This window comes from Betta splendens, chromosome 22 (genome assembly GCF_900634795.4).
Source record: "Betta splendens chromosome 22, fBetSpl5.4, whole genome shotgun sequence".
Lineage (NCBI taxonomy): Eukaryota > Metazoa > Chordata > Actinopteri > Anabantiformes > Osphronemidae > Betta > Betta splendens.
In genome coordinates, this window is record NC_040900.2 from 907,147 (window position 1) to 935,103 (window position 27,957).

Genomic DNA, 27,957 nt, shown 5'->3' on the forward strand with positions numbered 1-27,957 from the left:
AATGAAAAGAATCCTGGAAATGTAAAAAAATAATGACATGTTCACTTTTGGACGGGAGCGATGTAAAGGAAGATAAAGGAGGAAACACTCAGCCTCTGGTCTGACAGGGAAATACTTTACGGCTCTTGGCATCTGCCACAACATGCCACCATTGCCCCCAAGGGCCTTCTTCACTGAATTATTATGGTTTCCACAGCAACAGCATCACGTTCCAGCTCTGGGGGGAATTTAGAAAAGCTAAAGCACAGCCCAACCCAGATCCGGCCCTTTTTACGGCCTCGTTAGTGGCGATGGAAACGCATTCTGACCAGTAGGATCACAGGGCAGAATTAGCAGCTGCTGTAACAACACCTGAGAGCCAGGCGCGTTCCTGCTGATCCACCTAAAGAACGTCCTCAAGGGCAGGCTAGCTTTTATCGCACCGCTCCAAACCCATCGAGCACTAGTGCAAACGCCGTCGCGCAAACCCGACATCTTCATTCACTTTTAACATGAGCGTGTGAATCATAGTCTGGAGCTTTGACTGTCGGTTCTGCTTCTATCTGTTCGACAGATGGGAATTTATTTTAAACAACTAATGAATACAAGGCTGCAAACAAAGGTCCAGTTACACTGTGAGTCAAAGAGGATTCAAAGCGATAAAATGCTTTACAGTCATTATTGCCCCATTGGTCTGTGGTGTCTTAGATAAATCATGATGGATTAAAGGAGCTAAGAGGCCGTCACATGTGGGGACCTTACAGAGCAAAGGCTGCTTTAACGGGAGAAGGCAGCAGCGAGCCAGGTCAGGACGGACGCACAGTCTGTGCAAAGGGATACGTCTCTGAAGCCAAACTCATAAATATGAATCAAAGGAGAGGCCACAAATAATATGGGAATACTGTTTGGAACATGCAGAACCCTGAAGCCAGGAGCACGTTGTCCCCGTGCCGCTCGTTTTAACCACTAGTTTCCAAGACAATGTTGTGTTCTTCTTCATCGTCCTCGCTCTCTCTGCAGCAGCATCATCATCATCGAACTCCTCGGTCAAAGCGGAATAATTGTCAATGAATATTTAACAAGGTTTCAGATGGGAGGATAGACATGGTCCTCTCTCTCGCTTCTCTGTGATCCAGGCAGAGGTTAGCGATACAGCGTGGTCAGTGGTGCGTTCAGCAGCCAGTGGATTAGCGGAGGCGAGATGATGAAGTGCAGAATAAATAGCAAACAAACAGCCTCTGCCTCTCACATACAGTAGCGGCGTTGGCTCAGCGGTCACCCCGCGTCCTTCCCAGCCCACAGTACAGGAGCAGCTCATGAAATTGGAATTAACCACCAGCGGCATTTGTCATTTTTAGTCCGGTTCAGGTCTGGTGAGAGGGGAAGCTTTCAAATATTTAGCGGCCTCTTAGGGAGAGTTTCCATGTGCAGGTTGAAGAGCACACGGGCAGCGATGAGTCCTCAGGACAGGCCCTGGTACCAAACCAGGGATGAGGAGGACCCCCGCTGGGATGTGAACAAAGTCCAGAAGATCCAATCCGAGCGACAGCGCCACCTACAGCCGCCTGCTGGACCGACGCCGTGTCTCTCCAGCTGAGGCGCAGAATGGACTCACTCCAGTTTAAAGGCAACATTCACTCTTTTTACTTATTGTGATAAAGAAATGCGGATTCCAAGTTTCCCAACAGAAGCCGGATTTGGCTCAAAGCTTCCGTTCCAAAGCCCCTCCTGAACATCAGCGCCGCTCCCTCTCTCATTGTAATCAGCAGCCCTTACAGCCAATCTGCTGGCCATAAAACTGTCGGCAGCCTGATGATGTACGACTCGCAGAATTACCTTATCTGCCTCTGATTTACTGTGCCTCACAGGTAGCGCCACGAAAACAGCCCCCATCGCCTCACACTTTTGCTCGGCTTTATCCTCGTATCAACCTTGCTTTCATCCTCTTCAGCCCGACCCTCACCTCCATCCTCCTCTTTCACCATTAAATCTCATTCCTATCTTCTCGTCCTGTTTTTACCTTTCTCTGCAGCATGTCATCGCATACGTTGCCCAGATTCTCTCCATCTCGGTCTGTCGTCATCATTCATCCCTCCCCTCGTCTGCCGCCCATCTCTCTAACATCTGTCCTCTGACATGTCCTTGTATCCTCCTTCCTTCATCTGTAATGATCCCAACACTTGAACGTTCCTCCATCTACATCTTTATCAATCCTCTCATCTCAGTCTATTGTATTTACAACCACTGTTCGCATCAAGTCTGAATTCGGTTAAGACAGAATAAACCCTTTCAACAATTAGCATTTATCTGATCAGAGACGAGGGAATCAATCCTAAACTTCCAATCAGAATGTGGAGACATCCAGTGTCTAATCAGGCTGAAAGAGAAATAACCATAAGTCAAAGAATCGGTAGAACAACACGAAGCTGTTCACACAGAGCAGATGCTCTCTGGAGGTAATTACAGCCACAGTGGTGCCTGCTTTTATTTAGGCACAAGAGGCAGAATCTTTGATCGCTGAGACTGAGAGAGTCATTTAAGAAGAGGGAGAAAAATGATTTCAGAAGGTGATTCTGATGCTGCCCAGCAGTAAACCTGAAATGCTTCCTATGAAATCCCATCAAGCTGTTTCTGCTGCTTCTACTTCCCTGCAACCTTCTGAGCGATCAGCCTCCTTCTCACTCTCTCCACGGCGTTGAAGGGAGTCGAGCCGTTTCTGGGCTCCGGGCGGCTGCTCGTTAACAAACCGCTGCCACTTTCCTACAACTTTCATCAAACTCAACTACGTCTAGTAATCACTGCCGCTGTGTCCGTGTTTAACAAGGTAATGTGACACAAACCATCTGCAGCTTCAAAAAAAGAGTCAAGAAAAGCCCACTTTGCATATTCACTTTTACCATCCGCGTAATTAAATATTTGAAAAATATCAGGAAAGGAAAATTAAAACAGAAAGAGCCGCCGCCACCACTATCAATTTATTCCCTCTCTGAGAGCGTCAGAAACATCAGATTGCCGTTGGCAAAGACACAGAAAGAGCTCAGTGGGTTTTTTTCTCAAACTCACTTTATAAATTACATTTTGGAGTGCTTCGGCATGCTAATACCTGCTGCCACGGAGAGCAGACAGCGTTAATTATTTCTTATTGGGATCGACGGCGATTATTTGCATATTTCATTTAGCTGTTAGAGATGTTGCAGGTGGGAGGGAGGAAAGCGGGGCGTGTGACACACTTTCACTTTGTGTCTCAACAACTTTGGGATGGAGAAGAGAAGATGGATTCACTGACCGTACCAGCGTTCATTCAGGCTCATTTCAGTCATTTCCATGAGCGCCGGCAGATTATCAGCCATAATTAACAACATTAGCTTGAAATATCACGCAGGTTCTAATGCAAAAGGGTCAGAAGGAGGTTTGAGGAACCTCCGTGTGCGACTTTGCTTGGCTGAAGCATTCATTTCTACGCGTCGACTACAACGGCAGGAAGTTCAGCTTTAGAGGCGCTTTATTGAACACACGGGAGGAAACCTCAACCTGATGCTGCTCTCACCAGCAGTGACCTTCACTTGGCGCTGACCCTGAAGCAGGTTTCCTGGTGTTTACGGACCTGCTGGCGGCTCGCTGGGTTTTCTCGGACCTCTGCATGATCCCTGTTGTGACGTGGAGTTCTGGCCTCCGTGTGGTGGGACGTCAGAAGGGAGACGCTCCCAAACGCTGCTACTTGCATAAATCCCTGCCAACCTTCATCTGGTGGTTTGCTCGCTGTTGTGTTGCTGTGAAAGTGTGTCACATAATGTGTGTAACGTCAAAGTCCTGGAGCCAAACACTGAGTTTATCACTTCCAAATGACCTGGAACCGCAGCTTTGCAGATCTTAAACCAGGGATTAACACAGACACTGAGATTTTTTCCAGCACAAACTATCTTGATTGAGTGGCGGTGCGTGGTTCGACCAACTCTCCAAACTTCCCAACTTTAATCTTAATTTATGTAAAGTGCTGTGCGGTGGAGCTCCGGGAGCGGGCGAGCCGTCTGATTGGCTCTATCAGGTATCAGGCAGGAGTCCAACACTCGGTAATTTGATTTAAAAAGCTGGTAATAACCTGAGGTCAATATTTAAATCACTCAGAGGGGGAGAAGAGCCGCTCTGCATGTTCACGGCGCTTCAATCTGCACGCTCAGAGTCAACCAGCTCGGATCTCTATTGCCTTCCCTCCTCTTCTCCTCCGTCTCCATCCAGTGATCACCTCTGCCGTGAATCTCCTCCTCATCGCCATTCAAATGCACAGCCTTCATGATGAGGGAGGCTCCATCTGAACTGTAAATGTAAACATGCCGCTTTAATATCTTCATGTTTTAGGGACCAACGCTTGATGACAGGATGAATCTTTCTGGACGGGCAGAAGAACATGGTCCAGGTGCTGCTGAGCCCCACAGACCCCACCCCCCCCCCTCCCCCATGTGGTCTGTAGGGTGAAATAGGGGCCTGAGGCCAACAAGCTGCCTCCACCAGCTACACTGATAAGACTCACACACACAGCGAGTCACCATGCAGTCGCCATCACACACGTTAAACGTTATTTAACACGCCTCAGACGCTGCGAAGCGCTGCCTCTGAGGTCATTTATCACTCGCTACCTGAAAAGTCTCACGCACGCTCCACAACACGCGCACGCTGTGGATTTGTACTCATAACAGCCCCACGTGTGTTGTTTGTGTGTAGGAGAGCAGTGTGTGCACCTGTGTGTGCGCTCAGGGCTGTTTGGTTCTGCTCTCTAACAGGATTTGTGTCCCCTGTGTCCAAAGGAACACGGTCTGATGTGGACCCGTCACCTCGGTCTGCCCCCCCTCACCCGCCTCACCCGCCTCACCCCCAAGGGGAAACACAGCACATACAGTGAGAGTGGCTGGTGTCAGCTGACCTGTGTGTTGAGAAGGAGTTGGAAAAGGAACAGGAATCTGTTCTATTATCTTAAAATGTTATTTTATTATTTATGAATATTATTTTTTATTTTACATTTTAGGAATGTTTCTAACTTTGACAACAACCCATTATTATTTGAACAAAAGAGGTTTAGAGTTCTTTTCTAATGCTAAATGTTATTATTATATACTACTGTTGGAATAAAGCACGGACACATCATACCTCAAACCACTACAAACTGTGACAGTTTTTAGGAACGATGGCCATCGCACATTGAACCTGTTGTCATGACAACAAGGACAAAAGCCTGTTTACGCTGTTCTGTGTTTGACAGAGGTGGTGAATCTGCCATGGAGCTGATCCATCTGTCACCGCCCTCTCCCTGCAGGGCGCTTTACATTCACTGAGGGGAAATGACGTCACTTTGTAAGTGACGCAAAACAGTCAAATAAAAGTACTACATCTGCTCAATATAAACTGTATTTATTTGTCTCATGAGGTTAGAAAAGGCTGAAACTAGCTTTTATTCTTGCTACTGTACTTTAGTTTTAGGTCTCGTGCGAGGGAGAAAATGGGGCTCCATCTGTGGAGTTTTCTTGAATTTTGAAACAATAGGATTTTGTCTTGAGTAGAAAATGCATGTGCTGTAATTCAGACTCCGTTAAATGAATGATTAGGTTTAATTCCAACTCTCAGGGCGTCCTACTCCTGTCTAAATCTGACGTGAGTGATGATGCGGTAGAGAAGGAGTCTGATTGTGCAGCTGTCACCGAGCGCATCCACTCAGAGTGCGTGCGTGCGTGCGTCCAGACTGGACCGATCCCCTGTAATGTGACAGACAAATCCCACTAAGCTGTTAAATATTACACTGCTTTCACACTCGTATTAAACACCTTTCTGCTCTCGCGCGTCGTCTCGCTCTGCATTCACACGTTCTGCCCAAACACGCACACACCGTTCACCTTCGTGGTTAATACACAACAACCCACTACAGGTGTCAGCTGAGCGTCTTCGCAGAAGCACAACAAATCTTTAATAAGCAGCAACGCGCTGCAGAGTCACGTCAGAGCTAACGTCTCAGCGTGTCCTAATCCCCAGCGACGGCCGCCGTGTCGGACCCTTATATTTGCTGGTATCAGTGTATCTTCTGCTCGTTGCCTAATCCCACCACCCCGGCTCTGATATTTCCTGACATTTACATGAATCACCCCTCTCCACACGGACGGACTGAGCAAGAGAGGGAGGGAGGCGAGCTGGAGCAGAGGGAGAGTGTGGGGATGAATGACGAGATGGAGGGATGAAAGGTGGGAGAAAGAAGAGGGAATGTAAAGGTCGACGGGCACTTCAACCACAGGGAGGGTGCGGAGGAGAGAGGGATGATGGACAGCGAATAAGGACCACAGCAGCAACGTGGGACCTGCTCATTTACTACAGTACCTTAAAGTTGCAATCAGGGCGTCCGTTTGTGGAGCACGTTAGCTTTACACTGTATCTGCTCAGAGCGTTTATACAGGAGTTCTTACAGGGAGAGGAACCGCAGAAGAGAGAGGCACGAAGGAAAGGAGGCCAATGACAGAGGAGGAAGGAAGTGGATGTGGATGTGGGCAGAAACAGGAGCTTGGATGGAGGGCTGAGTGAAAGTCAGTGGAAGGAGGAAGGACGCGCTGACATATGTTAACACAAACAGGAACAAGATCTTATGAGCACCTGGAGACGCACGCAGGGTTCAGGTACTCGACGGGGAACCGTTAAATTAATGACGGCACTGGATCAGAAACAAATTCATAGAGCAGAGGATGGTGAACGCAAAACGAGAAGACCTGTGCAGGAAAGCAGATCGACAGGAAAGGCAGGTGCTTTCAAGCTTCAAACAGCAGACGTACAGTAGTGGACATTAAACCATTCGTCAAAAACAGAAGAGCTGAAAGAACGGAGCGGTGCTGTTCAGTAGAACACAGCGTGGACGTGAGGGTCCACCAGCAACAGGACGTACGTCCTCTCTCTGGCGTTCATACTGCTCTAGAACTAAGCTCCTCTGGGTTCCTACATTTAGGCCCGTGAGGGTTCCGTGATGCCACCTCTGCTGCAGTCGCATCCAGGAACTCTCACGTGAACCGTGAAACCTGTCAATGCTTCTGCTCTTAATTGCACTGAAAATGAAGATTAAGAGGATGAATTATTGATGCAAGTTGGTATTTAATCTTTTGTAATGAATGGTGGATTTGCTGCTTATAAATATTGTACGAGGTTTCATAATCTGATGAATTTATTCAAATTTGCCCTTTATTTTGCCCTTTAGTCAAGGTTAGCGTCATTTTACACACAGCCGAAGGAATCACCCCTCACACCTCATGACACCACACTCCAGTCTTTCGTCATATAATTATTCATTATCCGTTTCTAATCAGCATCACATGCTATATGTCAAGCACAAACACTGAAGGAGCATCTTCACATGTTTCAGGTCTACAGATAAACTCTGCAAAAGGAGTCCAGTGTATGTGTGGAAGCAGCTTTGGTGAAGACGGTGATTATCCTCCACTAACTGGTCTGAATCAACAACTGGACCCGGGCCTCAGGTTTACATTCAACCCATCACATGTCTACTCGTGCTCTAAATGCAACACACAGCAGTGGTGCTTAACACTCAACACCAGAGGCCGTGTTGGAGGAGCTCTCGTTCAGCTTCAATGTTCCACTGCACAGAACCGACACACACCTACTGAATAATTGAAACAACACAGAAGAATGAGAAACATGCGATGCTGATTTGTATGTGAGGAGAAATAATTCAGCAGGTTCACACCTCACTCTGTTGTTTGGAGGCTTTCACGGATCAAAGCTTTAAGTGCATAGGGAGATCCACAGATAATGAACGGACTGTTAATGTGCTGCGGCCAAGCTGCTAATGGACACACACAAGCACACTCTCACTACAAGACACACACAGCGGAAGAGCTGGTTAATGGCTGTCACCGTTGAATGATCACAGTGATCAGGCTGCTGCAGCGCTAATTGCAACTAAACTATCTGAAAACAACCAGAGTCGGGTCTGCTGCAGGACGGGAGGAAGAGGAGGAGGAAGAAACAGACAACAGCAGCAAAGGTGTGAAAAGAGGAGGGAAGAAGGTACGACTCAATGAAATGTAAGCGCGTGAAGACGCAAACTGGAGGATCCACAGACCGAGGCTCTGCCCGCTGGTAAATATCTGACCATTGTTTGTGAGACTCGTGCTGCTGACAGTTAAACCACAGGTCCCAGTCTGACCCTAAAGCTCCACTCAGGAGAATCGGATTAGCACCGAGGGTGCGTTCCTTCGATGAGCTGGTGTGTGATAGAAAGAGGGGGATAACTGGGATCAACCAGAGGAAATGAGGGATACGAGGGAAAGAATAAACAAACCGAAGCCACATGAACAGAATAAGAGAAAAATGTGACTGGAAACCAGTCCGTTGGTACCGTGGGGCCGTCCGCGGGGCAGGGAGCCAGTCCATTGGCCGACGCGTCTCCCAGCGCTGCGAAGAGCTCACGTGACTGGCTGGAGTACAGGAGGCGGGCCTGGATGCAGCGGACGGCGCGGAGCATCCAGCCGTGTTGGCGCCGGATCTGCCGCTGGAGCTGGTCCCATTGGCTGGAAACCATATGGAGGATATCCTTCAGACCTGCAGCGTGCGACACGAACAGAGCAGACGGAGGCGTTCAGAGAGGACGGGCGTGGCGACAAACCTATTTCAGCTTTTCCTGTTGGTCGATTTCGTAAAAAGAGTTGGAGCAGCTCGTTCAAACACCCGGTGGGCTGCTCTCAACTGCGCCCGAGCCCGCAGCGAGGCCCGAGCCCGCAGCGAGGCCCGAGCCCGCAGCGAGGCCCGAGCCCGCAGCGAGGCCCGAGCCCGCAGCGAGGCCCGAGCCCGCAGCGAGGCCCGAGCCCGCAGCGAGGCCCGAGCCCGCAGCGAGGCCGAGGGTCCTCTGACCTTTTTCCGAGCATGGCCGCTTCTCTACTCGCTCTCCTGATTCTCCCTTTCTGGCAGCAGAGGTTTGAGAGAACACACTTTTATTCCCCAGTTTCTTTCCTGCCAGTCGGCTTCGGCCGCTGGCTCTGCTGTCTCTACCTCCATCTCCGTTACATTCATGACTTTTCCTCTCTGAAGGTCACTCTGCTGATCCAAACATTAATAATGAATGGAGCGGGGTTGGGGCTGGGTCACAGCCACCTGTGTGTGCGTCCATGTGAATGAATAGGAGTGTGAGCCGCTGATTGTACCTGATTGTTGGGAGGTGATGACAGGCAGCAGCGCTCGGCCGTTCTCCATGATGCTCTGCTTCAGGGCGCTGTGACTGTCCACGCTGAGCTTGAAACCCTGCAACACGCGCAAATCAAGCTTTTAGTACATCAACATGGATTCATCTGACATACAGTGGATGATGATAAAAATATACAGTAAGCAGTAGAAGAAGGGACTCTCTGTTCTCTGGTGGAAGACTGGACAGATGGACGTATGAGTAGAAGTGAGCAGACGGACGGACGGACGGAGGGACGGAGGCGCAGAGCAGCCTGAGGCAGTGCTGGAAAACACTCAACACCAGTACATTCCATTCTGATCTGGTGTGTGTGTGTGTGTGTGTGTGTGTGTGTGTGTGTGTGTGTGTGTGTGTGAGCGTGTGTGTGAGCGTGTGTGTGTGTGTGTGTGTGTGTGAGCGTGTGTGTGAGCGTGTGTGTGAGCGTGTGTGTGTGTGTGTGTGTGTGTGAGCGTGTGTGTGAGCGTGTGTGTGAGCGTGTGTGTGTGTGTGTGTGTGTGAGCGTGTGTGTGAGCGTGTGTGTGAGCGTGTGTGTGTGTGTGTGTGTGTGTGTGTGTGTGTGTGTGTGTGTGTGTGTGTGTGTGTGTGTGTGTGTGGATCAGCTGGCCTTTGGAGAGCTCTTTGTGATCTGGTGTAGAAATTGAAGCCTAAATGTTTATTTATTTCTTGGTTCACTGACAAGGACTCGTAATATGTAGAAGTCGTGGATAACTTATTCTCAGACAACAACAATTTTACAAAGGAACACATTTTATGTCAAGGTGCAGCGATGTTCCGTCACTGCAGCTGTGCACGGTTGAGCTTTGTTTACTGTGTGTGAGCCGGGTTCGTCTCCGGTGAGGGATGGATGGGCCACGGTATCAGTCAACACACGACAAGGTCAGACCTCCACACCACTAATATTTATGGAGCGGGAAACGCACAGCGAGACGGATGGCTTCACAAACACCATCACACAGACAGAGGAGCTGCCGGGTCCCCGGTCCACCGGGCCGACGCCGTCTGGCAGGTCGCTTCACAAGCACCGTGACTGGTCTTCATGTCAATACTCAAGTGTCACAAAGCTGAGAATGAATATTGTCAGATCAGGAGAATGGACGTTTGTATAGAGGAGTGTACGAGCAGACAGCAACACGCTTGACCATCCAGCTGAGGTCACAGCACCGTCAGTGGCTCTGACTCCACTGAAGCTATAAAAACAAGATGCCAGGACAGTTATTGAGTTGGACATCAGCCTGTCGTACGGGACAGATGGTTTCTATTTAACTCCCAGATGATGAGAATAAAAGTATTTAAATCTGAAAGCTCACATCTCCTCAGAGGCAGCTGTGACACAGGAAATATTACTCACCATCACAAAAATATCACCAAATCATCAGCTATATCTCCTCACTGCACCCCAAAAACACATTAATACATCAATATTATCCAAATAAAACATGACTGTCTGCTTTCTGCCATCATTATTGCCCTGCAAACGTCATAAATTACTTCAAATCTCACGGCTGATTGAGTAATTTTACAGACTCGGCGATACGCTGCCCCACATAATTTCCAGATAAGCTGGTGAAATACCTCAGAGCTAATAAACATAAAGTACATCTATCAGCGCTGCAGAAAACACAGCGTGACTGTCTGCGTCTGTGGGATAGGCCGGCTGATGTTAGGAATGAATTACGTTGTGCAGATTAGCCGGGCTATCGGAGAGCAATCGTATTTCAGCGCCTTATACCACGAGCGGTTCGGCTCAGTTTCCTCCGTTTAATATATGGAGAGCATAGAATCGATAAGAGTAGAACAGCCAGCCATCAATCACGCGATGATAAGGCATGCAGAGCAGTTCAGGCAGCAGGAGGCAATAAGAGGCTGCGTGTGGAGACAGGAGCCGCCAGGAGACGACGCACAGGCGGAACACGAGCAGCACCAGCACCAGCGGCAGCTGCTTCTCCTTTTCAGAGGAAGCTGAGCAGGTCGTCACAGCTGGTCTCACATCAGCTGCTGGTCGCTACAGGTCCCACTGCAAACACTACTGGTCAGCCTTCAGCACTTATCCTTTAGCTGCTTTGTGACATCATCAGTGACATCATTGGGAACCACTGGGACTCGAACTCGGATGAGACACGATCAGATCAAAGAGTGTAATAATGATGATCTCCATTCAGACTCCGGAGGAACCTGAGGTCTATTCTCTCGCCCTGACTCCCCTCTCTCTCTCTCTGTCGCTTCATTTTGCTGTGCACATCTCTGATATTGAGCAGTAACGCCAATGCAGCTCCTCCCTTCACTCTCCTTTCCCATTCCGTTCCCTCTCTCTCTTTTCCTCAGCTGCTACGACTTCATCTCAGTGCTTCCTCCTTTAAAGCATCCTTCCATTTTCATGCTTATTCAGACCAGCTCCAACTCTACCTGGACTCCATGCTGAACATGCTGAGCTGAACTGAGCACCACGTGCAAGCAGGTGTGTTTCAGGACCGGCCGATATCTGGCCTCATCAGGACTGAGCAGAGATGCTGCTGTTTCCCTGATACACTGATGAACTGCATTCTAGCCGTGTGCATTTCCAGATGGAGAGGCTTCACTGTGGACGTCTTTATCTCTCCTCCTGCCTCTCTCTTCTCAATGCGCCACTAGTAGTGTGTTCCTGCTGGTAATGGGATTCAAAGGCCTGGATCGCCCATCAGACCCAATCAATAGGCCTTTCATTGGCCGCCATCTCTCAGCGCCGTACAAAGAGCAGCCTGTGTGTGTGTGAGTGTGTTAGCGTCCTCGCGCTTCACTGATCTCCCCGGGGTTCCGGAAAGACCTGTGCTTATTTTCTCCACGCGCCCTAAACACACACACACACACACACACACACACACACACACACACACACACACACACACACACACACACACACACACACACACACACACACACACACACCAGCTGGACCAGATATTCAATTGGGAGAGCAGCTCCACTCCACCCACTGCTGCCCTGGAGCTTTGTGTGCATGTTTGTGTGTTACAGAAAGAGAGGTTGTGTGAGAGAGGGAAACAGACAAGCAAAGACAGAGAGAGAGAGAGAGAGAGAGAGAGCAATAAACCAGCCCTGCCGCTCACATCGGCTGCTTTGCAATCATCAAGCACGATTAGAGGATGAATCTGTTGTTTCTCCTTTTTTTTCTTTTTTGTTCTGTCCAGCAGTTTAGCAAGCAGCATATATTACGCTGAATGCCACATTGTGATGGACAGCTTTGCTTTGTTGTTTCTCTTATTGTCATCAAACTCTGTGAAAAGTGACTCAAACCAATGTTGAATGCGCTCCATCGTCCTCTGTAGCATCAGCTGTGGACTGGGATCAGTCCATCATCTGCCCCTTGATACCAGTCACTCTCTGCATCTGGTACTGGTGCGTGAGCAGAGCTGCGGTCACTAGAAAGCTGCAGAGCTTTAGTTGTGTGTCTACTGGTCCTACTGGCGTTTGACTTAAGGAGGAGCTTGTTACACTGAGTCACATGTTCACCAGTTTAGCTGTGAATGTGCTCAGACGGACTAGAATAGTTCATTGTGGTTGGTTTGGCTCAGTTCAGATGCCAGTACCAGTGACTGGTTCAGTCATAGCAAGCCGTGCACCGATACAAAACTGGAGCTAAGTGCAGTCAGGACTTCTATAGCATAAAATGACTACAAAAGCTAATTAGTAACACATCGACACACGCTGTCAGAAGCCTGGTTTGAAATAAGAAGAAGACAAGAAAGAAAACTCAGAAGTAGAGAGAACACACACACACACACACACACACACACACACACACACACACACACACACACACACACACACACACACACACACCTGAAGACTGTAATGCTACAAAGTGCCAGTGTGACTATCAACGCAGACACACAAACACAAGTCCGTTTGCTAACGCGCTATCAACAGAGTAGCAGTTCAAAGGCCTATTAGCGATGCTTTTTCATCCTCTTCTGCCTTATTCAACGAGACGCACCAATTAAGAGCTGCACATTCTAATTGAAGCTAACCGCCAGTAACGCCGGCGCTGCTGGCACGCACAACAAAGTCGACACGTGTAAACAAACCAACAAACCAACACGCGCTCAGACTGCAGATACACAGATCCAGATAACAGCACTCTTGTGTGCCTGCAGAGCATGATGCTGTTCTGCAGGGATGGAGATGAAGATGCAGGAGCATGCTAATGTATGCAAATAGAATCCGACTGTTGTGTTGTTGGAGCTCAGGTTAGACACTGGGCAGTCGAAGGGGTCGTTTTCTATTTGGGAATGGTTCGAAGACGAAGAAGAAACAACATCACGACCTCTGACCTTCACTACAGAGAGTATTAATGCAGCTAACACTCCAACAGTTAGAACTCAGTCAACTTCTATGCATTCATTTAAAGCACTTTGCTGATTTTACTTTAATTACTTCCTCTCAGCAAACCCATTATTTAGATTCAGGATAATAATAGGATGTTTCAAAAGGTACTAGATGCAGCACAATTTGAAGACACTAGTCTTTCTATTTCATCTTGATTTGGAATTCATTAGAGGCAGAAAGGTACTTTCAAACATTCTTTGATAACTTTGGTTTACTTTTCAGTTTCAGATTAGCAAACACAGTATGATCACAATTCTGGATTGACTCTGAGGGAAACGGAACAGCTACTCAGCAGCACGTAAAGTTAATCACAGTTAAATTACAAGATTCAAATCATGATCATGTGAACAGTGAATAGTCATTAAAATCAGCAGCAATGTTAAAGTGATGTTCACATAAGCGCAGCAGTAAGTATAATTACTAATATAGTGTACAAAGAGCTATTCTGCATAATGAATACTTTTAATGTTTTAAAACTAACATTTCCAAACACTAAGAATTCGTCAAAAGGACTTGGACCTTGGTTTGCGGCAAAAAGCAGCAAACTGTTTACGATTCAAGAACGTGAAAGCAGAGGATCCACGAAGCACCACAGGAAGTTTAAGTTCTAATCGATGCTGTGGTTCATAGAAAGCTGTAAACGGACTCGTCACAATGAAAAGCCAATCAGATCTGGTGAGCGTGTGTGTGTGCGCATGTGTGTGTGCGTCGGTGTGCATGTGTGTGTGTGTGGGTGCATGTACGCGTGCGCAAGCATGAGCATGTGTGTGCTTGTGAATGCGTGTGTGCTCGTGTGTGTGCGAGAATGCATGTGCTCAGGAATGCGTGTGCGTGCGTGCGCTCGTGTGTGTGTGTGTGTGTGTGCGCTCGTGTGTGCGTGCGTTCACATGTACGTGCGTGCGTGCGCTCGTGTGTGTGTGCGCTTGTGTGTGCGTTCACATGTGCACGCTTGCATGCGTGCGCTCGTGTGTGCGTGCGTTCACATGTACGTGCGTGCGTGCGCTCGTGTGTGCGTGCATGTGCGTACATGCGTGCGTGTGTTTGTGCGTTCACATGTGTGCGTGCCCTCACCAGGTGTGTGTCCAGGTAAACCCTCAGGCTCTCCACATCCTGTCTGGGCTGCGTCCAGTTCTCGGTGCTGTCCAGAGCCTCCTGCAGCCACGAGATGAACCCGTCCAACTGCTGCACAAAACACTGGGGATGAGAGGAGCAGAGCAGAGAGAGAGATTCTTTTAACTGGTGTAAATTTGTAGAGGCAGAGATGCCCAGAGCTCGCTGGAGTCACATCACTATCAGAACACTACAGAGCATAAGAGCACAAAAACACAGCGAAACCAAAAGACGTGAAGCCCAAGAGAAGTCCAACAGGTTTCACGTGCAACAGGGTAAAGGTGGAGTAGGTGGAGCAGAGCAGAGGAGGCGGCAGGGTGTTTGATTTCAGGTGAATTAATTCAAGGACAGAACAAAAACAAGACCCGCAGGATTTAAAAGGTAAACACACATTAGGATGAATACAGAGAAGAGAGACGACGACAAATCGAGGCAGCGGAACAGGACGGGAATAAAAATCTACTGAACCACTGAAGGAAAAACGACAGTGAGAGAGGGAAGAGTGGACTAAAGTACACAGTCATCATAACTGACCAAGAACAGTTCTGTTATTGGAAAAATGCTAGAGGAATCAACAACAAAACCATACAGACACAGAGAAGGCGAAACACAACAAAAGACAATGATGAGAAAGTCTGGCATGAAAGAGAGAGTGAGCAAATAAGAGCAGAGCGCTGAACATGTGTCCCTTCACCACAGCAAACAGGGAGCACATCCGCGAGGCAGCGCGGCTCGCTGGCGGGTGGAGAGCTACTGCCACCTGCTGGAGAAGGATGAAGAGCAGGAGGAGGCAGCTTCACCCTCAGTCACAAGGAGATCAGGTGAAGATCAGGAGCAGCTGTTCAGCTGATCAAGCTGTGCTTTACAGCCACTGATCGCCTTTAGTGTCGGTGTTCAACTCTTTTTTATGTAATAATTGCTTTTGTCCTTTGGTTTGACAAAGCTTTCAATTGGGCAAAAAACAAATCCAGCTCATTCCTGACAGTAAAAACCATATACTAAATACTTATTAAGGTGTGGCTCAGAACCAGGTGGAAGCCTTTCATTGAGTCTAACGTTATAATAATAATACCAAGAGCAGAGGGAGCAGACGTAATGTACAGAAGACAGAGCAGCTCCACATTCCCCGTTTTGTGACTGCAGATCATCACTTCTAATATTTAGAAGCAGAGAAGCTACACATGAAAGATGTGCGTCCACACGTCAGCTCCAGTCTGTGTCCAGTGTGGATTTAAAAGTGTGTCTGCTCACCTGAACCCATGAAGTGTGTGTCTGGCGAGTGTTGTCTCGACGCTTGTGTGAGAAATACCAACCTTGACCAACTGAGCTGCCGTTTCTAATTCACCTTAAAAAAACATCAATATATTTTCATCCATCGCTCACGCTCGTTATAGAGGAATGGAGCAAATCAGAAGTATGGATGAGAGCAGAGGAAAGAAGACGAGGGAGAAAAGAAGAACTAACAACTGCAGCAGACAAGCAGCAGAAGCAGGGATGAATGAATGAACGCGGAGTGAGTGAGGATGAGTGCATGAGAACACGGAAGAGGACGCGGGCGTGGGCAGCGCCGGCGCGGATATCGACCAGCATGCACTGGGCTGCTCACAGCGGCTTTGATGTCTCTAAAGCAGCCAGGCTCCCACGGGGCCCAACGGCCTGCTGGGAGCCCAACGGCCTGCTGGGAGCCCAACGGCCTGCTGGGAGCCCAACGGCCTGCTGGGAGCCCAGCGCCTCCGCTGCTCTCGGCTTCCTCTCCTCCTCCTGCCGTTCCGTCTCCACCGCTGGATAATGAGCGTTCAGCGGACGGAGATTCTGATCAACCACATTCAGCTCCGTCCGCTGGAGCTCCAGGACAAACACGGGACGTCAGCGTGTATGAATAATTCAGTCATGAAGAATGAAAGACTGAGGCTGGTCCTGTGATTCTGTCATGAGTTTCGGCTCCTGACTAAAAGGTGTTACGATCACACGTCATGGCATGAAATGAAACTAACTTGAGGAGAAACGTGATTAGAAACGAGGTTCAGTCGGATTCGAATCCCCTCCACAAGCTGCTGTTACTCAGCTGGGAGGGGTCATCCTCGCGTCCACAGGGCTAAAGATGCTGGACACGTCTGACTGAGTCGGTCCGAATCAGTCCCAGTCGGTCCGAATCAGTCCGAGACGGTCCGATTCAGTCCCAGTTGGTCCGATTCAGTCCGAGACGGTCCGATTAAGACTGAGTCGATCCGATTCAGTCCGAATCAGTCCCAGTCGGTCCGAGTCAGTCCGAGACGGTCCAAATCAGTCTGAGTCGGTCCGAATCAGTCCGATTCAGACTGAGTCACTACACAAATCTTTTAACAATTATCTACTTTACTTCTACTGGCTTGCATTTATATTATTAGGAAACATTCCCCGGATCAGAACCAAAGTTGGGTTTCTGCAGACTGCGTGTCTGACTGGACATCTGTGTCTATCTGAGCTCGCCATCCGCCAGCTTCACCTCCACCTCCTCCTTAACCTGTTTATCTATAGAAACACCAAAGGAGAGAATGACACCCCTCCGGCTCCATCTCGCTCTTATTTTCCTATCCTCTCGGCTGCCGGTGGGCGTCCCCGCCCTCCCGCCGGGCCAATCAGATGAGTGTTGATGCCACTCTGTTGTGCGTCTGTCTCCCACAGCTCGCAGATAGGCCGGCGTGCCGCAGAGCCGCCAAATACACAGACGCCTCCCACTGAGGACGCCGAGGCCGGCCCAGACGCCACATACGACGTGATCGCATGACGTATGGAGCACTTATCCAGCGGACGGACCGGCTCGCCGCCTGCTTTTCTTTACTTCTGTTTTGTTTGTCAGGGAATTTCAATGCACCTCAGCAGCGGCGTCCCGTGCGGCTCCGCATTTCTGGAATGTACATTTCCTGCACGCTCTCATAGACTTTCATGAAACGAGCCGCAGACTTACGTGACATGGACGCAAATGAAGCCAGAAACAGTTTCAGCGTTACAAATGATGAGGAGGTCAAGGTCAAAACAACAGCGTCTAGACGACGAATAAAATATTCATGTCCAACAGCAAAGGCGGCTTGAAGAAGAGAATAGAAAGGAGAAACGGCTGGTGAACACGTGAGCGCTCATTCAGGACACGGCCCTAACGCCACCGGTGGAGGTTCCTTGGAGGAGCCAGACCTGACGCACAGTCCGATGTACAGCCATGTGCACTCAGCCCACACGACTCAACAACACAACACAACACAACACAACAGGCAGAAACCAGCCGCGGTCCAGTTCCATTCAGACAACGGCTTCCACTCCCACACCCTTCAGCTCATTTGAATCCGTCTCCTGTCTCGGAGCAGTGCATTTCATCCAAACCTCCTTCCAGAGGTGGTCCTGACCCAAACCATTAGGTAAAGCTGTGAAAGCCCATTAAGTCACTGGGAGCAAACAGACGCTCTAAGGTTTCATTTCTGGGCTGGTCCCAGCAGAACACAACAAAATGATTCATTCTTCTGAGCTCTTCTCAGATTAAATCAAACATTGAGCTCAACTCCTGGACAGATTAGTTTCTGTTCTGCTCCTGGATGTGACTCATTTCTGCTCCGACAGTAAACCTCCCGCTCCTCCTCCCTGGACGGATGATCTTTCACCGAGCTTCATTCAGCGCTGCCATGTTCAGCCGGGACTCTGTGGAGAGATGGAATGTCATCCTCCACACGGAGACACTTCTCCTCTCTTCACTTCCTCAATTAGGCAGCTCATCCATCGCCGTGATTACATGCTGCTAATTAAGCAGCTAATCAGCTAATTACCCAGGAGCAGCGAGGAGCAAGCAGAGTGTGTGTCTGTGTGTATGTGGCTGTGTGTGAACAGCAGGGAAGTAGTCCTGCCAGTTTGTGTGTTTTCTTTTATATTTCACGATTTACCAATCTGCTAATGACAATTTGGGACTTTGTGCGTATTTCGCTCTGAATCGGTATAGAGCCTCTAAGCACGGACTGCGTGAACCAGCGCCACAGGGGGTCTGAATCTGAGAGGCTGCACCCGGCCCAGACGTGCTGAGGTTTATAGACACTTATTGTGCGTGAGGCGTTCTGGACACGTTGTGATGCTGGGGAACATTTCCTGGAAGCACCAAACTGATGTGACTGCTGCTTTAGTAAAGAAAACAAATTTGTGGCTTGTGGCCGACTCAGCTGTTTGCTGCTGATGTGCTGGGATGGTCCAGATGAGAAGGTAAATGAGTGTAATAAACTCACAGGCCACTTTATTAGGTACGCCTGCAGAGTGCAATCAATAAGGTGCCAAAACAAAGAAAGCACCTTTTAACAGAACCCAGTCCAACATCTGACAGCTTCAGCTCAAAACCTGAGACGTTGAGACCTGGTAACAGTTCAGACTTTTTAGACTGAACATGTCAGCTACGAACAGGAGACCATGCAGAGCTGCAAAGAGAGGACGCAACCACGCGGGGTTAAGGGTTAGTCTTGATCCTCTAAAGGCCGTTTGAAAGAAGCTGAGGTTATTTCCACAGTGAAAGAACAGTAAGAGGAGGAGGGGACGGCTCAAAGCATCATTAATCATGAAAATCAACACAAGTAACGATTTTAGGAATATAGAGGAAACGACTGAATGTGGGGCTCAACCTTCTGGCCCATGGACGTCCCCTCAGCAGCTTTTCATTCACAGATTGATCCTACTGCATTCTGCCCATTCTCACTAACGATCCTCTTAGCGCTTTCATTCTGTCTGTGGGCTCCTGACCTGGTTAACGCCACATAACACGCATGCACTGGCTTTCATCGACTGAAGGGGAAGCAGAAACATTACTGGGATTAAAATATTAGGGCGACAAAGGAGACAGTAAAATAAACGAATAAAACAAAACCAACGATGAGCGCCGTCCACATAGCCCTAATTAAACAGGCAGCCATGCGGAGAATGAATCCCCAGAGCTATTGACATTTCACCATATTCAATATGACAGATATGACTGATTAGTTCACCCAGCAGTCTCATCAATAATCTGCCTGCCAATCAAACGTGACCTTTAGAAGTGAGGTGATGAATTAACGGGGCCATGGGACAATCCGATACCAGGCCTCCAATCCATCAACACGGGCCGTGAAGGCACAGGAACAGAGGGGTTGAGCCCATTTGGTTGAATCACACAGGAACAGATACGTCTGCAGAAACAAGAGGGCTCCAAAAGATCTAATGCAAAGTTGGTGGCGCAGTCAACAAGACCAGGTCAAAATCCCAACAATCCCACAGAGCAGCAGCAGGAGACAGTGGAGAGGAAAGTCAGACCAGAACCAGAACAAGGTTCAGGATGAGCGACAGAGGAGAGCGAGACAAGAATGACGAGAGTCAGCAACAGAACTCGACAGGCACGACACAAAGGACAGATGTGTTGCTAAACAAGCTTGCTTCTTTACATGAGAACAAAGTCACTGTTGGGGACAACATGACTGAGGACCATTAGAGACAGACCAAGCGTCCATACCTCGATCTTCTTCCAGGTATCTGGGTCTTTGTCCTGACTCTGAATGTCCTCCACCAGTTGTTGTACCAGGGTTGAACCTCCTCGTCCATTCACTGGAGGAGCTGTTGGTTCCAGGCAGCAGTCCAATGACCTCCGACCCTCCTCGTCTTCAGACTGGAGGTCACTCAACGGGCCGGACTCGATGCTCTCATCCAATGAAGGCGCAATGTCACTAGAGGAGGTGGGGCTGAGCAGGTTGCGCCTGTAAGGGAGCTGATGGAGAAAGGGCAATGGAGAGTTGAGGCGTTTATCGTAATCATCCGTGGGCTTCTATGAGTTCAGGATCCTGGCGTGTTCATACCAGAGGGGGTAGAGGAGAAGCAGCGCTGTCTCTGCTGTCTCTTGCACTGTCACTGTCCCTGCTCGCCCCCACATCCCACTCTGGGTTAAGTTCTGTCAGATCCCAGTCATCCACGTCCTGCAGACCCTCCTGAGCTGAATCACGAGGCCCCTGCAGAACGAGAGTTTCAAATTAAGACACTGCTGTGGTTTTTATCATGACAGTTAATGGTTAAACAAGAAAGAAAAAGAAATCAACCAATCAACCAACCAGTGGGATGGACTGAGCCAGACTTTCCAGTTTCATAGCCAGCATCTCTGTCTTACGAAGCTGAGAGGGAAGAGCCAGGAACTCGTCTGAGCCATACCAGTGTTGCCTTTCTGGGCTCGCTTTAGATGACACTTGGATCCCCTGCGAGAGCAAAACAGAGGATATTCATGACTAGGAGAAGAAAGGAGAGGAGATTCCCAGAGATTAAGCTCTACAAACCCTCAGAGCTACAGGAGTCTCCTGATCCCACTGCCCATCATCACCCTGTGTTCACAAACACAGCTTCCACTTTTCAAACTCGTGTCAACAAAGAATGCTTGACCTTCACCTTCTGCCCCTGGTGCTTCACAATCCACACTGCTGCCTTGCCAGGAGGCGGTCGGGGGTCCGACTCCTCTCCAGACGCCTCCACATCTGAGGGGATCAGCTGCTCCCTCATGGGGGAGGGCAGCGAGGAGCCAGAGTCGTCCTCGCTGTGGGTGTGCATCTCCTCCCGCGTCCTCTCCATTTGTTCTAATATTTCATGCTCAGACAGTGCGTCCTGGAGAGGCAGGGGGCGGTTCTGGGTCGGCCCGGCACCTGATGGGTTCCTCCTCACTCTCCCCTCTGAGCGCCCTTCCTGTCTGTTTCTCTGGAGGTTTCGCCCGTTCATGACCTGTTTAGTTAAAGGTATGTGAAGTAAAGGTGATGGCGAAATGCAGCAGACGTAAGTGAAACTGTTGGTGGAACGTCTGCGAGCGAATAAAGCGCTCATATGAAGAGGCAGTCCACCTCCTGGTGCCTCTGGCCTGCAGCACAACCGACTTCAGACAAGCTAACTCAAGCCAGGGTTTAAACTCAGTCCACATGCAGCCTTTTAGTTACAGTAACACGCCTGTTCAGGAACAACCTGGGGGCAAAAGCTTCTTCCAGACACACAAACCAACCTGCAAGCTCTCGTAGGACTGCGACACCTTCTCTGGATAAACCGAATCCAACTCCAACCAGAACTTGGAGCGATCGGGTGCCTCCGTGAGGGAGGGGGTGCTTCGGCTCAGCTCGGCCTGGACGTGGAGCCCAGGGGGCGGGCTCGCCTTCCCCAGAGCTCCCTCTGAGGGACCCCCGGCGGACCTCGCGTTGGAGAACAGAGCTGCTCTCTTGGGCAGCGACGGGTGTGTGGGCGACACGTCTGTGCTGTGGCTCACGCCCTGCAGGGGGCGCTTCGTACTCTCAGTGTGGTTGGGCAGGCCACGCTGCATTGTGGGTAATTCTGACAGAGAACACATAGGAGGGTTTGAGTCACTGCTACTGAAGAGTTCACAGTCCACAGGACCTGGGTCTTGGATTGTACCAAGCCCCTGCTTCCGGGACGGGGCCCCGCAGCCCGGTTCTGCTCCGCGGGGCTCGGGCTCGTCACTGGGGCTGTAGTCACTCAGCTCGAAGGCAGTGATGCCGCAGTCTAAGGAAAAGTAGTCGTGACTGCAGCGAATGGTCAGCTGACCACAGTCGTCCACCTCCGTCAGATCATCCAAGCGAGTCTGTGGAGGAAGAATTCAGCCTGAGTGCTGTGTTACAACATGAAGTCATTGCGTGCGGGTGCGTGCGGCGGTTACCTCGTGCTGCTCCGGTCTGAAGGCCTGAAGGATGTCAGTCTGACGGGTGTAGTTTCCGTTGGAGTCCTGCAGACCCTGCAGCAGACGCTCCTTCAGGACCAGAACCGAGACCCGGAGCTGGTGCCACAGCAGCTGCACCGTCCTGCACAGCAAAACCACAACAGCAGCAGCTTGGATGAATGACAATGAATGACAATGAGCTTGTTCAGGACAGTCTGTGTCCAAAAGTATTTAGACCCTCACTCATGTTTGCCTCTTTTTAATATCATATTTGTTCATGGATGTAAATGCATTAAAAACAACTCAATGGGCTAAGGCCGAACCAAAGTGCCGTGGATGCACATGAGAAAGTCTGTGCTACAACAGGCAGCTCACCTGATGTCAACGATGATGTTGACAGAGTAGGACAGCAGCTTCAGGGAGAACTCCGTCTCCAGCAGGGCGTGGATCTGCTCCACGTGGTCCGAGATGTCCTCGCAGATGTCCTGGACAGAGAAGAAGAGACACGCTGCCCTGAGTAAAGCACCGCGACGCGTCACAGCGCAACCGACGCGAGCCCGACATCCACCGAGCGCGACGGCAGCAAAAGCAGAAGCGCTGAGGACGCGTGACGCCACACGGCCAGTTTTAGACGTGACTCAGCTTCATGTGGAACCAGTTCCAGGTCTGACTGCACCCACACAGAACACAAAAATCACACACTGTGGAAACCCCGCTGCTGTTTTAATGTGTGCTGGAATCTAGATTGCGTTTCATTGTGTAAAAGCACGTTTACGTCATACTGTGCGTCCGTCATAAGCGCAGCTACGCCCGTTAGCATTGTAGCTAGCTGCACTGTTTTACCAGAACCTTAACAGTGCGTTGTAGCCGATAAACTCACATCTTAGCGAGTTAACTGTGTTCTTTGTGTTCATGTACGAAAATATATAAATAAACACAACTTATTTTTATTATTACGTAACTATAATACAGATGTAATTACAGCGACGCTATTTCTACAATATATTTCACTACACAACAGATTAATGGGGTTAATAAGACAATACCGGAGAAAGCGCCCATGCAGAATCACTCGGTGGACCCCGTTTAATTGATCGATGGATTAAAATGAGCATGCGCAATGTAGTTGTCCAAGTTCTTCATTCTCCCACCGCACAAGAACCGAGGCCAATTTTTATCAATGACCTAAACACAATTGAAACAAGTCGGTGGTTCGACTTCTAGTTCAAAAATAATGAGCATTAATGTCAGCTGACAATTTGTCATGTTTTTGTGTTCCTTTCTATTCTATATAGATTCTACTCTATATGCTATAGCTTGTTTGAATATTTTGTTCATGGAAAAATGCCATTGAGCGAAGCATAGTGTCACCCTTTAAGGCTTTTGCACTGAACTGCTGTTTGTATGTGAATCTGTGGTGCATTATTACAGAATCCGCTTGTTTTACAGCACTGGGACCGGTTCTGGCTCCTTCGCAGGCAGCACGGAGCACTGGAGCACCGGCCAAGCCGACTCCCATGACCTTTAGCAAGGCAGTCGCCGCTGCTCCATGGCGACCCGATCAACACAACAAGCCAGAATGTGGGTCACGCGTGCTGCCAGCTCGGAGTAGCAGTAAACGTGTCAGTACTGGAAGTGGGTCACACACACACACACACACACACACACACACACACACACCAACCAAAGGCTGGTGGACCGCACCGAGCAGCCAACACTGGCACTTTCATATCACTCTAACCAACACAGACCCAACTGTTCTTCTACATGTTTGTCTGGTTCCAACAGGCATGCATTCACTCTCCAGGTCCAATACGGACACGGACCCACATCCTGGAGAAACGAGGACTCAGCAAATGTGTTGGGGCAGGGTCACATTTGAACACGCGTCTAATCTACAGACTGTTCTTCAGCTCATGTTCAAACACACACACACACACACACACACACACACACACACACACACACACACACACAGTCTCCCAGTTTCATCATCAAAGTGCTGTCATGTTCTAAAACAGCGGTGAACGTGTCGCTAACGTTTGAGGCTTCAGTTATTCACAGCTTTCAAATGCTAATACACACACACACACACACACACACATACACACACACACACACATACACACACACACACACACACACACAGCTCAACACACGGTGGTGGGAGCTCATGAGACTATTGACGAAGTGGAATGAACCCCAAACTAACTAACTATTAAGCAGTTTTGTAGGACATTAACTCATACTATGAGCTTCACCCCTGTGCACATGTGTGTTTGTATCACTTCCTACTTGTCTTCTAATAAATGCTCTTTTCCAGTGATGTTCTTTGGCCGCTGATCACAGGTCAGTCAACACACAACACATCTAAAATCACAAGCATCTCATTAAACCACACTTTTCATGTGACTGACAGTTGGTTTGCTTTGAAGACACAGTGTTTCCTTTTCATGTTCTGTGTGTGTGTGTGTGTGAGCACACATTTACTGCACCATCCTCTTTTAATCTAATCACCCTCTTCTTTAAAACACACTTACACCCCGCTCACGTAGCGTCAAGACATGACCTGTCAATCACCGAGTCTGCGCATCCAGCAGGGTTTCTAATTGCCTAAAATCAATCTGAAGCAAGTCGACTCAGGCTTCAGCTCCAATCTCAGCTCGCCCTCATCACGGCCGACATCAAGGGCTTTCCAGAGGCCGCGCTCAAACTGCCTCCAACAGCTCGGCCTCATCTGCACCCATTCGATCTGATAACCTTCAGCTCCTCCACTTCAGCCCATCAGCGCAGCGTGTTTCACCTTGGAGATCAAATACTTTGCTCCGTCTCCCGCTGGAGCCTTAAAATTAAGTGGCTTCAAAGACGCCGAGAGCCGCTGCCGCGATGCAAAGACTTGTTACGGTCATTTAGAGAAGGGGGAGCTTCTGCTAAAAGACTCAGGCTCTGCCTTTAGTCAGAGATGTTGAGCGTCTGCAGCCCTGGACTCAGCTCCCTGCAGACGACACTTTGAACCAAACTCAAACAAAACACGAATTCAATCAAAGATCAATAACCCCAGCAGACGTCTGTCAGATGGACACAGTCCATGAGTCACCTGTGACTGGAGGCGCTCGCTCTGCCACAAAGCAGCAGTTGAGCTGAAGGAGCTTCTTACCTGCTCACTGTCTTCTAGGGCTCAGGTCGCTTTTTCCAGAACCAGTGTGAATCCATTAATCAGTGAACAACTTAAATTATTGCAGCTAAAGCAGTGAGAGGGTGACGCTGCTGCAGCCGTGTGCTGCGCCGTGTTGTGTGCGGCCTGACCTGGTTTGCTGGAGCTGGAGGGAGGAGGGGTGACAACAGTTGGAGGTTATTTTAGGAGCCACACACACACACACACACACACACACACACACCGCACACACACACACACACACACACACACACAGGAGCTGAAGACCGGGTGTCATCTTCACCACCTCACTCACTCACTCACTCACTCACTCACTCACTCACTCACTCACTCACTCACTCACTCACTCACTCACTCACTCACTCACTCACTCACTCACTCACTCACTCACTCAGACTCTGGGCCTGTGGCTGCAGCCTTGGCTCCAGGCGTCCACCGTGTAGCGACAGCGTGTGCTGACAGTAACACATCATCTGCTATCATTCGTCCTGAACGCAGGCCCAGACTCTGATTTGGAGCTTAGACTGTGTGGATCCGGTTTGTGGCTTCAGAGAGTCGTCTGTAACGGGAGATGGGAGCTGCAGGACAGTCTCACATCAGCAGAGTTCCTGAGATGTTTAAGAAGCGTGGTCCTGCTTCTGTTTAGTATATACAGGTTTGCTTAAGCAAGTCTTTTCCTGCTCTACAGTAAAATCCCTCTGCTCTGCTCTTCCCAGAATTCCTGGCGTGGCGACGACATTGACATCAGGAGACCAGAATATCCTGACAGCTGGGAGGCGCCCTGGTCTGAACCGCTCACACGTTACGCTCAGAGCAACAAACCTAATAAATGAAGCGGTTGTTTGCAAAATCAGCTCATATTTACTTAACTTGGTACTTTATTGTTTGCTTTCATTGAGTGGACACTGATTCACAGGTCAGTTCTTCACAACTGAGCCTCAAATCCTGCAGTTGTTGGTGGCAACAGCCCAGGACGTCTCCCTGCAGCTGCTACACAGCGCCTGCAGCCGAGTGCCGAGCGTGGAGGAGCAGCACACACACACACACACACACACACACACACACACACGATTGCATCACTATAATTGTGTCCTACAGTTGCTCCATTCAAGGTCAGGGTATAGAGAAACGCCTGCAGGCAAACGCATTACAAATATGACCGAGAGGAAGAGAGGAGCGAGGAACGAAAGCGAGGACGGGATGAAGGAGGAGAGGGATCACCAGAGGCAGGGATCCAAGTTCAAACAGTGGCGGCCCACCACGCCCGCAAGTGAGTCACACTGAATCAACATCCAAACGTACACACAGGAGTGATGGACCCGACTCAGCGCAACCTTGTCTGTCACCATAGAAACAGGCAGCAGCGACCTGACGCGTCCGAGGCAGCATCCTCAGACCAGGTGAGATGCAGGTGAGCCCAGCATCAAGTCAGGATCCGTCTCTGAGCGTCTCTCAACCGGAGGAACGTAGACCTCATCAGCCTCATCCCAGTTACAGCAACAAGGAAGATTTACAAGCATGAAGCAACATGAAGCAAGCCCTGACTGCAAATGACACGAGAGGACGTCTCCGCTGCTTTAACATCTACCACAATCCATTCCTACATCATTTATTGTTCTATTCTTTGTGCACAGGACAAATTAGCTCCCCTACATTCAGTTTAGAGTCATTCAGCAGAACCACCACTAGAGGGAGCCATCGACCACACAGTGGGCCGGTAGCGTCCAGCTGTTCTGTCGTCTACCTCCCTCATCAGGATGTTTCCACTGTAAAGCTGACCCAGTTCAGACCAGAACCAGCTGAGTCACTGCTTCTGTATGGGATGTGGGCCATCTTCTCTGTTCCACCTTGACTTTTACTATCTACTGGACGTGAATGCACAAAGATTAAATTGTTGTCATGGCAACAATAACAAATCTGAAAGGGTTTAGTGAAGTTCCAGCTCAGGTTGGAAGGAAAATCTATAGATGTTTATTTTGTGCTTCTCAGACGTGAGAGCTTTGACTTACTGAAGCTGTACTTTGGCGTTTGGGCCACCAGGGGGCAGAACAAGGTGCACAACCTCCTGATGCAGTGAAGTGCAGGCTTTCTGCCTGTGTCTTTCAGAGACAGACGAGGAAACAATGCGTGGCCTTGATGAGAAAGAAGACAAAAACGCTGCTGCTGGTGAAAGCGTTCAGCAGGACATGACATCAGTCCCACAGACAAAGCTGTGGTTGTGGCGATGCCTCACACACTCACACCATAATCCATTATCAGCCTGACGCCTCCACGTCCTGCATTTGTAGGACGTCTCACCAACGGAGCAAATAAATAATCAGGAGGAAAAAGTTTGAGACTCTCACATCCTCGTCCTGCACACAAGGACTCATGACAGAGGAGAGATGAAGCAGCAGAGAGAAGATCCACACAGACACGATGAAC

At 49.3% G+C, this 27,957-nt stretch overlaps 1 protein-coding gene across 2 annotated transcripts in view; it reads right to left on the bottom strand.

Annotated features, from left to right (window-relative positions):
* Nucleotides 1-27,957, bottom strand: part of akap6 (A kinase (PRKA) anchor protein 6) — an 87,082-nt gene that overhangs the window by 54,167 nt on the left and 4,958 nt on the right. For both annotated transcript variants that reach the window (XM_029137952.3, XM_029137950.3), the window contains exons 4-13: nucleotides 22,734-22,843; nucleotides 22,359-22,500; nucleotides 21,693-22,283; nucleotides 21,095-21,421; nucleotides 20,767-20,907; nucleotides 20,518-20,667; nucleotides 20,178-20,429; nucleotides 14,651-14,773; nucleotides 9,162-9,258; nucleotides 8,360-8,562 (exon numbers count right to left, since the gene is read on the bottom strand). In XM_029137952.3, coding sequence (XP_028993785.1) covers nucleotides 8,360-8,562; nucleotides 9,162-9,258; nucleotides 14,651-14,773; nucleotides 20,178-20,429; nucleotides 20,518-20,667; nucleotides 20,767-20,907; nucleotides 21,095-21,421; nucleotides 21,693-22,283; nucleotides 22,359-22,500; nucleotides 22,734-22,843 — 2,136 coding nt within the window. The remainder of the gene's footprint in view (nucleotides 1-8,359; nucleotides 8,563-9,161; nucleotides 9,259-14,650; nucleotides 14,774-20,177; nucleotides 20,430-20,517; nucleotides 20,668-20,766; nucleotides 20,908-21,094; nucleotides 21,422-21,692; nucleotides 22,284-22,358; nucleotides 22,501-22,733; nucleotides 22,844-27,957) is intronic.